The sequence below is a fragment of the Lissotriton helveticus genome, chromosome 10, assembly GCF_964261635.1.
Source record: "Lissotriton helveticus chromosome 10, aLisHel1.1, whole genome shotgun sequence".
Lineage (NCBI taxonomy): Eukaryota > Metazoa > Chordata > Amphibia > Caudata > Salamandridae > Lissotriton > Lissotriton helveticus.
This window is the reverse complement of record NC_136071.1, coordinates 178,064,460-178,079,958: the sequence shown is the minus strand read 5'-3', so window position 1 is coordinate 178,079,958 and position 15,499 is coordinate 178,064,460. Positions and strand designations below refer to the sequence as shown.

The 15,499-nt window shown below is 46.9% G+C and overlaps 1 protein-coding gene across 4 annotated transcripts in view; it reads left to right on the top strand.

The window, feature by feature from the left end:
- RNF216 (ring finger protein 216) overlaps nucleotides 1-15,499 on the top strand; it is an 853,926-nt gene that overhangs the window by 490,903 nt on the left and 347,524 nt on the right. For all 4 annotated transcript variants that reach the window (XM_078665045.1, XM_078665046.1, XM_078665043.1 and 1 more), the window contains one exon: nucleotides 10,407-10,555. In XM_078665045.1, the coding sequence (XP_078521171.1) occupies nucleotides 10,407-10,555 (149 nt within the window). The remainder of the gene's footprint in view (nucleotides 1-10,406; nucleotides 10,556-15,499) is intronic.

Genomic DNA, 15,499 nt, shown 5'->3' with positions numbered 1-15,499 from the left:
CAATTTATGATTATCTGAGTTTTATCCCAATTAATTCCATACCCAGCAATTCGGCCAAATTGTTCAGCCTCAAGTTTAGTTTCCCTGACTGCCCTGACAGGATCCGGTGTAAATATTGTCAAATCATCCGCTTACGCCAGGATCTTAGTTTCCCTCCCACTCATACGCACATAGTAAGATTAAAGAATTACCTTTAATTCGCTGAATTAGAGGATCAATGCAAAGGCCCAATAGAAGGGAAGAACAAGGGCAGCCCTGCCTTGCCCCCCCCTGACTCACCACAGTCTTCCCCCCTCCCCCCACTCCTCACTCAATTAGGGAAATCTTAGCAATAGGGTTAATATATAATGTTTTAATCAATTTGATATATCCAGGCCCCAATCCTTATTTGTCCATTATTGTTCATAGATATGGCCAGGAGACCCTATCGAACATCTCCTCGGCGTCCAGAAGTATGACCGCCAATGGGTCTCCTGAGATCTTAGCCATGTCAAATAAGGTAATTACCTGACGTATATGATCGGTTGTTCCCATTCCAAGGATAAAGCTGTGTTGTACTGATGACACAATCTTCTTTATTATACCAGATACGCGCGTAGCTAATACTTCGGCATACATTTTGGTATCACAATAAATTAAAGTAATTGGTCGATAAGACCCCAACAGAGATTTACCCTTTTTAGGAAACACCACAATCTTGGCAGAAGCCCAAGAGTCGGGTGGAGCGGTCCCCTTTTGGATGTGCATGAATACCTCTAGAATATATATTTGAAGACTTTTAGTGAATTTCTAATGTTTGTTTAATTCTATTTTCTAACCACAACATCCCTGTAACCGTTGGTATTTTCAATGAATTTCTACTTTTTTTAATGATATTTCCTAACTATAAAGTCTCTGTAACCTTTGTTTTTCTGTGAATTTCTAGGTTTTTTTGTTGCATAAAGTAATATTTAACTACCATACCTTAATCCAACTGCGACAGTCTTCAGCATGCACGGTGGGGGGGGCTAGCCGCAGGGCCTGCACCAATACCCTGCATGCCACCAACCACACGCCTTGCACGCAGTGGGGTTAAGGCCAGGCCTAACAACCAACTCCCTCACCCCCCCCCTCAAGGCAGCCAACCTGTGGTCTGAGCCGCTTTTACCCCCAAGGCCCCCATCCCCGGGGCACACCATTGTAGTTGTGGTGAATTGGGGCTTGCAACTCCCCAACCCAGGCCGATTTTGGCCCTGGGGACCCCATCTCCCAGGGTCATGACATACAGTAAAAAGGGAAGGAGCATGCAACCCCCCTCCCCGGGCCGATTTCGGGCCCTGGGACCCTCATCTCCCAGAGCCCAGCGCCTTTTGTAAATGAGTGGGGCATGCAGGCCCCTTCCCTGGGCCAATTCCGCCCTCGGCACCCCATCCCCCATGGCCTGGCCAATTAGTAAATGGGGACGGGGCACGCAGCCCTCGGGGGAGTGCTGCAAGTGTGAAGTACTTCTGCTTTTGTTACTGGGGGCTGATATTGCAGCAATGCTGCAAAACTGGCCCCCAGTAACCAAAAAAACAGCAGTCACTGCTGCAAAACCGGCCCCCACCCTTCCAGCCTCCCGAGAAAATGCCCAAAGCCTGCTACAGCTGGTCTGGCTCTGGTGGGTGTCTTGGGCCCACCCAGGGAACCCACCATCTCCTTATTGGCGAATTGTTGGGGGAGCGCCACGGCCCCAGCGGCTCCCCACATCCAGGGGGAACTAGCATTGCTCCCGCCCACAGCGAACAGCTAAAAAATACTGCTCCCCGGGGGCAGGAGCAATATTCAGATCTGTTTCCCGAAACCGAGCTGAAGTCCCCTGCCAGCTGGCAGGAGCATTTTGAAAGCTCCCATCATCTGGGAGCAGACTTCGTGTTTGCTCTTACTTGAGGGTAGCTTTGAAATTGCTCTCGCCAAGCAAGAGCAAAAACCCGTTTTCCCTGCCCATGCCAGTACGGGCAGGGGAACCGTTATGATCCGGGTGGGGGCTCCCCAACAGGCCGGACCTTCTTATGCAGGACAAAGGGAGAATCAAACACCTGAGTCCCAGATAGGACAATCTGGCTATTTGGCTCATGAGGTCTTAGGGTTTGGTTACCTCAGCGTACTTCGAGAATGCATGGGTGTGAGAGAGTGCATTCTTTCTGCATGGTTGCCGCCACTTTTTGCTGACCTGCTGACGTACTTTAACTGTGCCCTGGGTTCCTGCAAGCTTGCTGTTGACCTAAATTAAAGCTGCTCGCAGGGTGACTCACACTTATACATTGTATCACCTTCTCGAATCATGTTGTGTGCTTGAGGCCGCGCATGAGGGACGTCACACCTGCTGCCATAGCCGGTCCGGGAAGTTTGTAAACGAAAGTGCCAGTTGCCTAGTGTTTTGCGCTGCTCCACAAATGTATTCAAATATGGCGCTTGCAGCGTCGCGCTGCCTGCTACAAGCAGCTCCGCACCGGCGCTTCCTTGCACTATCACTCAGCCATTTTACTTAACCCCCTCAATTCAACAATGCCAGACCTGAGAGCCCGACTCGAGGAGTGAGTGACCCACCCGGGTAGATGCGAGCGGCCGCCAGGACAGTCTGCGTGTCACTGGACAGCCCAGCTGGGGACTCACTGGGCTGCGAGCTGGGAGGGTGACTATAATTGAGGCGGCCGGCCGGCAAACCTAAGTTACCTCAGGGCGCAGTGGCTTGCGGCCTAAGTGAGCCTGCAGCCACTGCCTTACAGAGAGATGGCGTCACGTGTCAAGCAATTGTTAGAGCGCCACACTCCTCCGGACTCTACGACTACTTCCCAAGTAAGTGCCACCATCCTTCTGCAGGCCGCGTCGCAACTGACCAGACCCAACCCAGCCGGATAAGACACCACTTGAGAGAGGCGATCCCGAGGTGGCCGGCGTGTACGTGAAAATGGAGTGGCTCTCGCTAGCCTGGTCGCCGCTGGCAGTTGCAAATTTTATTAAGTGTCTGCCCGTGCGGACCGACCAGGCTCTAAATTTGGCCAGGGGCATACATTTAAACAATTAAATAAGTTCAATTCGGTTGCGGGTCAAAGGTGATTATGCTCCAAATTACGTGCTTCATAGCTTGCCTTGCCTTCCTCCAGTAAGTTCCAAAGGTACACTGACAGGACACACGCACTGGCAGCCACACAGACTTCACTTGACTTAGTTAACACACTTAAGACGGACAGTGTGCTGCAGCTAACAGCACAGTCCTCTCCTGCAATGATAGTCTGCAGAATGTGTTTGGTTGGAGCCTGCCAGTGGCTGTTTTATTTACAGCTGCGCATGAATGATATAAGGACCGGTGAACCAATTGTATAAAGTCAGCACCAGCCACGTTGCACAGAATGCAGCTTTTATTATTTTAAACAAAATAACAGGGCAGCGCAAAAAGATTTAATTACCATGAACATACACACACGTTACATTAAATTTGTTTAGAAGAACAACTATGTGGGCCAGACTCAGCCTCACTCTCCTGAGGCTTGCACAGGAACCTGTGCAGTCTGCTGGGGCTGTAGTGAGTCCAAGTCAGCTGACCATTGTTGACTAATAATTTATTGTGATTAGGCAGCAGCTGAGGAGATCGTGTTCATGTTAGAGTTGATAAGCAGTATTCTAGTCAAGTTTAATATAGCGTCCTGGCTTCCTGTAAATTATGCACCACACTCCTGATTCCTGGTGCTTTGCAGCAGTTTTTAAGACCTTAGAGTCTCTCTTTGCTCAAATAGGCGTTCGTTTTTATACTTGCGTTACCCTAGTTTTCATTACTTTATTTTGCTTGCGAGAAAATGTCACACATAGTTGTTCCAATGTCACTCCTATTTACACTAAAAATATGAAAATGTCACACATAGCAACCTAAAACCTTGGCAGCTATGGCGAAGGGTAGAGTTAAGGTTCGAATTTGGTTGTAGAGACACTTATTTATTTATTTACACTTATACCTAAAAGAAATGCAGCAAGTTCAAAAGCACGATGTGTGTTTTACATTTTGTGCTTTTAATATTGATGCATGTTTTTTTGTTAATGGAGTGCGGCTGGGGGCTCATTGTGGGCCTTTGTGAAAATATTCTGTTAATTGCAGCGCATTACAGCGCTGCGATTAACTGGAATAATTTCGCAACGGTCCAGAAACAGCCCGCAGCCGCACTCCAAAAGACATGCATCAAGTTTAAAAGCACAACGTGTAAAACACACGCTGTGTTTGTAAACTTGCTGCATTTCATTTCTTAATAGAGCGCGGCTGTGGGCTGTTTCTGGGCCTTTGTGAAAGTATTCCTGTTAATCGCAGCGCTGTCATGCCCTGCAATTAACAGAAATATTTCCAACAATGGCCCACAATCAGCCCCCAGCCGAGCTCCATTAAGAAAACAATTGCAGCAAGTGCAGGAGCTTCTTGTTGCTGAATGCGTGGACAGGCTGCTATTAAAGGAAACTTACCTGCCACTCCCGGCGGCGCGACCACTCTCTCGGGCGATCTGCTGTGTGCGCGCTTCACATAGGACACTGCGCGCTCGGGCTGAAAGAGGTGCGCGGGCGCCCAGGCGCGCACACTTCTGGGAACATAGATTATGGGGAACCCCCAAACTTTGCCTCTGCAGGCAAGAAACGACTACAAGAAAAGAAGGACCGAACAGCCATGCCGAAGCGAAGAAGAGAAGGACGCCCACTGACTTGGCCCCAGCCCTACCGGCCTGTCCCCACCTCGAACCTGCACAAGCAACACTCCTGTGGGTCCTGCAGCCAGCAACCTCAAGAACCCAGAGAACCTACCTTGCCTTCCAAAGAAAAGACTGTCTCCTGTGTACACCGGATTGTTCACCCACACACTCCAGCTCCGACAAAATCTGTGACTCTGCACAGTCGCCCCTGTCCCGAGTTTGAGTGGCCCAACTCCGCGAGGAGGTCTCCCTGGCGATCCTGACCCGAGATCCCGGACCTGCCTCATGCCTACAGCCAACACCTGCAGCCTAAATCCGGAAGGTCCCCCCAACCGCGACCAGGAACTGGTAAGAAAATCCGACCCTAAACGGCACCCCTGCACCCGACGCCCCATGGCCTTGGGTGGCACAACCGACTGTGTCTAACCGACCCCCAGCATCCCAACTTACCTCTCCAAGGGGTGGTCGCTCCCAGAAGACCTTCTTCCCCGAGCCTGCAGTGTGTTTTGTAAACCGGATAAACCCTGTTGAAAGTAACAGTGCGCCAGATGCCAAAACAGTACTCTGCACCTGGCCGCCCTAGTGCCGCTGAGGGTGCACCTTTGGTGCTGTCTTGAACCCCCATTTGCCCTGAGCTTAAGTCCAGGAGCGTTGCTCCCACAACTTTCTGTCCTCTCGTAAGCAGCCACCAACCGGAGGCTACCTATCCCCCTTTGGTTAACATTGGACCTCGGCACCAGGCCCCCCTAGTGCCGCTGAGGGTGCTTTCAGAGTGCATCCTCGACCCTGGGAGGCCCAGAGTCTAACCCCATAGGATAACATTGATTGTTTTTCTATGAAAAAGTTTCTAAGTGTGGAGCTGGAAAATTTATAAACGTCTCTTAAACTGTAACCAAATGACCAAAGTGCTTTCACTTACCTGGTTACAGGACATGTCCTAGTGCAGTATCAAGGTGTACTGCATTGTGTAAGAAAAGTAATCTGTAAAGTAATTTACTTGACATCCTATTGAAAGCCAATACAAAGTATATGTACAATATTTCAAAGTATTGCATTACCAGCAATTCTACTTCAACCATACCAAAGAATATATACAACTGCAATTCACAACTGTATTATTCCTGCAAGTATAAATCACTTACCTGTGCCAGGTTGGCTTGGTTCTAGGAAATAAAATAACTAAAAGAATATGTTTATACAAAACCAATTGGTCTGAAGTTCAGTCTTTGATTGTGTGCAATCATTTGCTGATTGAGTGTGTACAACAAATGCTTAACACTACCCTCTGATAAAGCCTTACTGCTCACCCACACTACCACAAATAGAGAATAAGGTGCTACCTACTTTTACCTCTGCCAACCTTTGGGGTTCCACTGGACTCTGTGCACACTATACCTCACTTTGGTATAGTATATACAGAGGCAGCTTGCAGACCCACCTTGCGTGCCTGTTAAACTTCCAAATGGAAATAGTTTGTCCACTACTGCACTTCAAAGCTCCTGGACTCACACAAACCTTCAGTACAGGATATTGCCTATTACCTCCTACTTCAGAAGTCTAGTCTAGCTTATACTTTCATATGCCTTCATTTGGCCACTACTGCTGCCTGGAGAACAGGGATCACTCTTCATTGTTTAAAATCCCTGTCATCAAGTCTTTTATGGAAGGACTCAAATGGGTTAATTCCACCTAGAGTTTCTCTTGCTCCAGTCAAACTTTAATATCGTGCTTACCAGACTCTTGTGCCCTCCTTTTGAACCTCTACACTCATGCCATATATAGTTCCTCGCTTGGAAGGTCGCCTTCCTCGTCATTACATCCCTAAGGTGTGTTAGCAAGCTACTTGCCATTACATTAGAGGAACTTTTCTTCCAGATTCATGATGACATTGTTGTACTAAGGACAACCCCATATTCCTCCCAAAAATAGTTTCCACTTTTCATCTCAACCAATCTATGGATCTCCTGGTCTTTTTCCATCATCCCGACTCAGTAGCAGAGAGGGCTCTTCACATACTTTTTATTTTAAAAAAAACCACACCTGTACTACATTCACAGGACCAACACTGTATACAAGACACAGCAACTTTTCATTGGTTGACTAACCCTCACAAAGATCATCCTTTTTCAATGCTTGATATAGCTGTGTGGATTAAGTGCAGCCAAACCTGCTACCTCAAAGCCAAAAGAACTTTGTCTGTCTTGCCTAGGCCACATTGCAACCACAAGAAAGGGTCCACTGTGTCTTTCCAGGGTAATACACCATTAGCTGACATATGTAAGGTAGCTACATGATCTAATCTACACACATTTCAAAAACACTACTGTGTGGATGTCCTAACTCGCGAACAAGGTAGCGTTGGTCAGACTGTCATAAGCACTTTTTTTTCAAACATGTGCAGCATCCACTGGCTTGACTGCCCGCTTAAGGGAGTTCAGTCTTTGTCTATGCGGAGCTTTGCACTGAAAATGTTACTTACCCTGTAAGCAACTGTTCGTAGCAACTAGTGCTGTAGATTCACATGCGCTAGCCAGCATCCCCATGAGCCAGCGGTTGCTGCAGATATTCTTCTTTCATTTATAAATGTAACCGGTTACGCACAACTTTACACATGGTCACCAAGCTATCCTACCTGCTGCCCCATCAGTATGACTGCTTACTGTGCAAAGAACAATTTAACAATGGAGCCAATGTCCAGGTAAGGGATGAGTTGCTGTACCTTGTCACTTGAAAGACTTATTTGAAGAAAAAAAGTTGCAAATTTTCAAGCCCAGCACTAGATTGCAGAAGTATGCAGAGAACATGAAGTTAGCACTATACACTACAAACAGATGCTTAAATGGGAAGCAACATTTTCCGTCCAAGTCGCACCCTAAGCAGGTTTAGATTCAATAAATGATGTTTGGGTTACAAGACTGCTCTTTCAGGAGTTGTACCCCACAGTGACCTGATCTAAAAATGGATAGTTGAAGTAATGTGAATTATTATGTGGGGTGGTGTTGAGATCTCACCATATAATGTCATAATCTCGATCAGGTCAAGTTAGGTTCTTCAAAAAACTCTTAGCTCAGTCCTTAGCAGCTGGGGCACAGAACAGTCCGGCTTAATCAAAGGAATAAGTCTAAAGCATTTATAAATAAAACGGTCAATAAGTAAGACACACGACACAATAAAATCTGACGTCAATTTTTAAAAATTGGTATATTTTTTTCTTTAAATGGATTGTTGTCTTTTCGGTGTCTATTAAGAAAAGCCAGAGGTATGTTTTTCAGAGTTATGATAAAGCACTAGTTCAGTCTTTAAGATGCATTAATTCTCAGCATTTGGCTTAGCGGCCTGAGCCACAGTGTTAGAATGGCTACTAAAACTTTTGAAAGGGCCACAATTGGTTAGTAGCCAGTCACAGGGACCTCTTGGGTCCAGGGAGACCGTTACCTATCGGGTCCAGCAGTCTCATGATCCTCACTATATTTTTATCAGTTATCATGGTCTCCGCAAATAAGTGGTCCTGTGTATGGAGGATGCTGAAGATACTGAACAGGTGTGGTGTGTCTTCCTGAGATTAACCTGGGGTCCTCTAACATCTGGGGTAGTCTCGGGGCCTCAGGACTCTAGCTCCTATGATGCATCAGCAGAGTAGAGTGTAGGTACTGTCGCCACTGGCAAATAGTCTCCCGTTTACAGTGGTTTCAGGGGATACTTGCAGGTAAGTAAATCTTTCTTGTCCGGGGCACAGAGTTCACACTGCTCCGGTCATGGGATCAGCAATCTTGGGAGCACCTCATTATGCTCATGACTCTGTCTCCCAGGCTGCACTTTGGTGGTGGGCTGGTTTCCTGTACAGCTGGACTGTTGAGGGTGTATGCTTCTTTAGCTTGCGTAGACCCTATGCTTAACATGGGGGTAGCCAACTAGTCTTGGAGCCACTTCTTCTGTTTTGGCACAAGGATAGCTCTTTTCCACTAGTTTGCACAGCAAACACTATCCTCTTTGTGGTCCCTTGGGAGCAGAAGTTGCAGTGAGCCTTTGGTGAAGCCTCTCTTTGCTGGGTCCAAGTTGCACGAGGACGTCCTTCTTCTGTCATATTTCCAGTCTAGTATTGATCTGAGGACTGTCAGGGGTGTAACTTTTATGCCATCCTCGTGTTTGTGGGAGGGGAGGACTCACTAGGAATTGGGGCAACAGTTCCCACTGAGTAACCCATCCCATTTTTGGGAGTTTTGGGTAAAATCAATCCCAGAGTACCGTTCTCTGCCTGAATCCAAAATGGTTCAGGTCTTCTTCCTCTGCGTAGAGTTCTGGGCACACTCCTGTGGTGTAGCCAGTATGATGAGCCACTCCTCCTGGAACACTGGTCTTCAACTGGGTTTCCCCCTCTGCAGGAGAAGCAAGCCTGTTTGCCTACACAAATGAGCAGATAGCCGGAGGTGTGATCGCCATTTGCTTCACTAAGGCAGTAGCCTTTTTGAAGGTGGGCCATCTGTGGCTACTGCCCGGTTGTCATCCTGCTGGAGGTCGTCACACCTCCTTCCAGCAACAGTTACCTTTGTTGCCTGTTCCTGGGGTGCTTCCCCGTTCCTAGCAGGGGGGCAACCTGTGGTTTTGAGGGACAGGGACTGCACAGTCAGGAATGGCTACCAGAGGTTTTGGCAACAAAGTGGCCATATTCAGAGGTCCCATTATGAAGGTAGCACTTAGCATATGGGCTAGTGAAACTCCATGTTAGCTTATGGGGTCACCACCCTTGCTACAGTGAAATCGGCAAGTTCAAGTTTTTACTCATGACTTGTAATGTATAAATATGGCACATCCTGTTTAATGTGAGCATCCTGCCTTATGGGGTTATACGGCCTTACTTAATGGTGACATAGATATTAAGGTAATGTAAGTGAGTGAAATTTCACTGGAAAATGAAACAACGGGCGGGTACATCCGTCATTTGGTAGGATCGTGGTGTTTCTCATCGTCACTGATGAGAAACACCACGATCCTGTTCCTGTTGGTATCTGCACTCAGACTTCCAACCAAATGACGGATGTACCCGCCCGTTGTTTCATTTTCCAGTGAAATTTCACTCACTTACCTTGGTCATTGTATCCGTTAAACGCTGGGTTGGAATTATCACCGGCTACCCAAACCTGTTACACTCGCACCGCTTACAGCCCTGAAGAGTCACGAGCTATCGGCTCGCTTGATGAAACACATGTCGGCTGGTTAAGTTGTTTTGTTTTGAAATCACCCCTCCAGAACAGGAGGTCCCAATACATCGAAAAATAAACTATCCACACGTGTCTACCATGTCTCATTACTATGACTTACGCTCGATAAATTTTCATATATAAGAAAAAAACCTGTATGATTAACTCACTATAACCTGTGCTCAGGATTTGTGTTTTAATACTGACCATGCTGGCTAGTGATTGCTGTTAGCTCAGTAGATGGATGGTGTTGAAGACGGTCTTGAAATTTCATCGGATAACGTTGTTGCACATAGATATCTTCTGGCTCCGGTGTTTGGGTTAGAATAGGGCTGTTAAAGTTTCACTTCTTTATTACTGCATTGGTAGACTGATGTTAATCAATGGGTGCTTACAAGTGTAAAATAACATTGTATGAAGCTTTTATGAAGATGCTTCTTCAATATAAAGTTGATTGGCAACTGGTGTGGCCCGGTAGTGCCTGACCTGCATATGTCCTGCACCCTTCTTTTCAATATAGTCTGAACTCAGCTGCATGGATGGCACTTGCACTTGTGACTTTCCAACCAGTGAGCTGGAGAAGGTGTTACCGGAGAACATTCTATGCAAGTATTACGAGCGGAAAGCGGAGGAGGAGATCGCTGCTGCCTGTGCGGATGAGCTTGTCAGGTTTGTGCTCTGCTTGGGATGCATTTGCTGATTTGTTACATTCTTTATTAAAGTCCATATTTTTCATATATACTGATCAATTATGTTTTATCTGAAATTGATGTTTTGCACCTGATATAGGCAGCTCTGAAATTATGCAGAATTATGTTGTAACGTAAAATATTTTATAAGGGAGAAACTTTAAGGGTTTCTATTATATCCTTCTTAGCTAAACTGTTTTGAGGAGCTAATAGTTGAATTAATTTCCCTCATTCCAGTTGAACAGCCATGGGCAAAGCCAGTAAAGTCTGGCTTTATAAGAAATAATGAAAGTGATTCTACATTGGTTGGCGGCAATTATGTGTCTGTGGCGGTACAGATCATTGAGTGAGTACTAAAGAGCAAATGGGAGATTGTGGATCCATGAGTACATGAATGGATGAGTGATTGGATGCACAGATGTATGGCTGATCTGATGGACTTATAACAGTGCGTGTATACAGGGGTGTGGAATTTAATATAATAAAATACCTATTTGTCCATGGGACAGGTTGCTTCATAAATCTACTTGTCCTGTAACAATAGCCACTTGTGCCATGCAGTGCAGCGACAAATTATGGCAGCAATCTCAATATATAAGAGCTCTGATGTAGCCCCTCTGATTATGCCAGGGCTCATACCATAGTAGTGTTTGAATACTTGCAATCTTCTTATGTTGCCACATTTCCACAGATCTACATACTGTGGCTGAAGGTAGTGATAAGCAATAGTTCCAGGGTTAGAATGCCCTTTTGAGTCTGTGCAAGCCTATTAAATGCATGTTTTAAGGGTTTTCAGCAACTCTTCTCTAATATCTTCCCATACTGAGAAATGTTGAAAATGTACTCATGACAATGGCAGACGTAACCCTTCTTCCAAAGTTGGGAAAAGGTGGTTGGAGGGAAAGTGAACTTGCAAACACTCTGATTTTCGCCTGAGCAAATCTACACATGCATATTTGCTCATGCTAAAATGCAGTGCACAAATATTTCCTAGGAGTACTATTTCTTGTCCTACTTCTGTAAATTCTTGGGAATTCATGAAAGCCATATAGTTGCTCTTAATGCAAGGAAATGTACCATGGGTGCACTTTTGAGTCTTTCTTTAATAATTGGCCCCCTAGTTTGGTCTGGCATTAAACATGACCTTTTGCGTTCATTAAAATTCAGTCTCTCTCTCTCTGTATTGGCTGGCTTCACTGTGAGTGACAGCATTCTGATCTTTCACAAGGAGCATATTGGCACACAAAGTAGTTTTGTTCAGTGCCAGTAACAACTGTGGCAGTGTGTGCTTTTTTGAGACCAAAAACTATTTTTGCTTTTGCCAATGTTTGTTATAATGGTGAGACCCCAGAGCTCCCACACCAATAAGGTTTTACATGCCAAAACAATTCACTTATTGACAAACCAAAAACACTGACCACCAATTTCCGACCTAGTGATTTTACGAATGCTTGTTTATTTTTGTTTCTCATAATCTTATTGAAAACGGTAACACTGATTTTTCTTTATGAATATTTTTGGGAAATACTAGCATGCATCAACACATGTTAATAAATGATGCTGCAAAGAATTGGTACCTGAAATTTTACAGTAGTTTAGCAAAATGTATTTTTTTTTCATGCTTTTATTTTTTAATGAACTTTTTTTTTAAAGAAAGAATCGTCAATCTTGCTTTCAAGCTTCTGCAAATATTTGTGTTAAATCAGAGCATTCTGGGAGCATTATGCTTAGCCTCATATTGCTAAACTTTGAAAACGTGTGTACACATTTTAATACTGGAACCACTGTCAGTAGTGCAGTCAGAGCTTACCAACACTTAGAGCGCTCACCCGAATTATGAAGGCTTTAATTATATGAATAATAGATACAAGTTTGAACACCACTAACATATGGACGAAAATGTTACCTTCACTTCAGACAGTGCCCTTCCCTGATCCATAATGTGGTACTGCAAACTGGCAGCCAAAGGGTTTGTGCTGCAGGGTGTTGGGCCGACTTGTCCCAAGGACAAAATTCACACGAAAACTTATTGCCCTTAACCCCAAGCAATGTCCTGGGAGTCGGGCTTTAGGAATTCCACTTCCCTGAATATATGAATGGGTTAGTTAATGCATGAATGGATAAGAAGAAATGATGCACCAACAAAATCAAATGAATGGCATGAGGCTCCTTTCCACCATGTCCATTCACTCACTGAAGCACATATTCTTCTTATTAATCCTTTTACAATCACCCATTCAGTAATCCCCTACTTTCAGTAACATGCCCAACCATGCAACCCACTTATAATTTCCTATCATTTGCCAAGCCAATGTCACTAATAAAAAGCCATATCATCCATATACTTTGGCTCTGATCATGCGTGTTATAGCTTGTACAGTAAGACACATGAAGACATCTCTGCTATAGCTAGCTTAGCTAAACCCTTGCTAAGTGAAAATGCCTTTAAGTCACAAAATAGCAGTGAAGCCGGTCTCACAATCCAGTTGGTAGAGCATCACCCAGATTTTGATTAAATATTATATCTGATAGACAATACTAGCCGCAGATTCCTTAAAGTAGAATTATCCGCAGACGTGAGACTAGATTCGGAAACCTTTCCTGCCACAGCATCCCTGCACGCCGGGGGGACAGCACCACGTGACGCCGCCCTGACGTAATCCGCGTTCGTGACGTCCGCAAGGATACATAAGTCCGACCCCGGCACGCCTACGTCAGTTTTTTCTCTTTTCTGTGTGCAACGTGCATCCGGATTGTCCTGACCTGTTTTCAGGCCTTCTATCCCTTTACACGCTAGGCGTTCACTGGAACAGTGTGCGAATGCCTTCGGGCTTCAAGACTTGTACCTCTTGTGCACGTCCCATGTCGGTGACAGACCCTCACCAGATTTGCATGTGATGCCTGGGTGACACCACGACTCTTAAAGTTGCGACGCCTGCCAGCACCTTATGCCCAAATCACGGCGGGAGCGCTGGATGAAGTTGCTGTTGGTGCGCTTGTCCAGGTCGGTGTTGTCACAGCATCCGTCCCCTACCTCCGAGGCAAGGAGCCGCGAGTTTCGTCTGCAACGTAGCTGGTAGGTACTTCAGTTTGTCCCCTAGGCCCTGTCCTCCTCCCGCAGCAGGCCCCGTCTTCCCCTGGGATATGCGCCCCTGCCTGTCGCCTCCCTACCTGCCGTCTCCCGGCACGGAGGCGACTAGGGCTCAAATGACAGCCTATGCTGCGGCTCTGCAGGCTTCTTGGGCCCTTCATCCACCTCCTGAGACGTCTGCGGATCCCTTGGCTCGTGCAGGGACTTCCACAGGTTTCGGCGCCAGGTCGTAGGAGAGTGGCGTCGAGGTGTGGACCTTCGGGGCTCCCCTCTTCGGCGCCTAGCGTCCCTGCCTCCATATATTCCACCGGTCAGCTCGCAGTTTCAACTGCGCGAGCTCCAGGCGCAGGCCGATATCCTGATAAGGAAAAGGACGATAGAAGACGCACCTCTGTCTCAAAGAGGAAGAGGTCTGTACTCCTGGTTCCTTCTGGTTCGCAAGAAGGACAAGAACGAGTTCAGGCCCATTCTGGATTTGCGGCAAGCAAACAAGTGGATTCGCAGAGAAAAGTTTTGCATGCTGTCGCATCAGATTTATCCTCAGCTGCAACAGGGAGACTGGCTCTGCGCTATAGACCTACAGGATGCGTACTTCCATGTGCCCATTGCACACAAACACAGGAAGTTCCTGCGATTCCAAGTCGGCGCCAATCATTATCAATACACAGTACTGCCATTCGGGCTGAAGTCTGCGCCCAGAACATTTTCGAAGTGCATGGCGGTGGTTGCGGCACACCTGAGGAAGAACAAGGTGTTTGTCTACCCGTACCTGGGCGATTGGTTGATCAAGGCCTCCTCCTTCTCGGAAGCTCAAAAGCACTTCCAGAAGACGTGTGTTCTCTTGAACAAGTTGGGGCTGCATATAAACATGTCCAAGTCTGTCCCGACTCCGGTCCAGTGCATACAGTACTTGGGAGCCTCCATCAATACGCTGTCAGCAAGCGTGTCTCCTTCGGAGGAGAGACGATTATCACTCCTTCGGAAGGCTCAGGCTCTTCTGACCGCTCTATCTACAACAGTGAGGACGGTGTCTTCTCTACTGGGGTCGATGGCCTCTTGTATCTTCCTCACACCAAACGCACGGCTGCACATGAGACCATTGCAGGAGTGCTTGGAGGATCAGTGGGATCAGAGGAAAGGATCTTGGGACGACAGGATACGACTGTCTCTGCATGCTATTCAGTCTGAAGTGGTGGTGTTCGGCGGAGAATCTCCTCAGAAAGGGTTCCCTTCCACAAGGACATTCCCACGCAGACTATCGTGACGGATGCGTCTCTCCACGGCTGGGGGGCGCACTCCGGAGACTTACAGATTCAAGGACGTGGTCCCCAACGGAGTCCACGTACCTCATCAATTTCCTGGAACTCCAAGCTGTTCACTTGGCACTGAAGGCCTTTCATCCGTCCTTCCGGACCAACTCTCTGCTTGTTCAGACGGACAATACGACCACGATGTATTACCTCAACAAGCAGGGGGGGTCGAGATCGCGCACTCTGTCGCAGGAGGCGCAGGCGATCTGGCCCTGGCTTCCAGCCAGAGGACTGACAATAACGGCTACCCATCTACCAGGTGTGCAGAATGTTCAGGCAGACGCACTGAGCAGACTGATTCAGGAAAACCACGAATGGGTCATAAACGACGAAGTACTAGGAGAAGTGTTCGCAAGGTGGGGGACTCCAGACGTAGATCTGTTCGCCACCGCCGAAAACAGCAAATGCCGAGACTTCGCCTCCAGGTACTACCAGCCATGGACGCTGGGGAATGCGTTATGGATCAACTGGTCGGACAGCTTTCTGTACGCTTTTCCACCCATTCCCCTGATTCCGGCGGTGC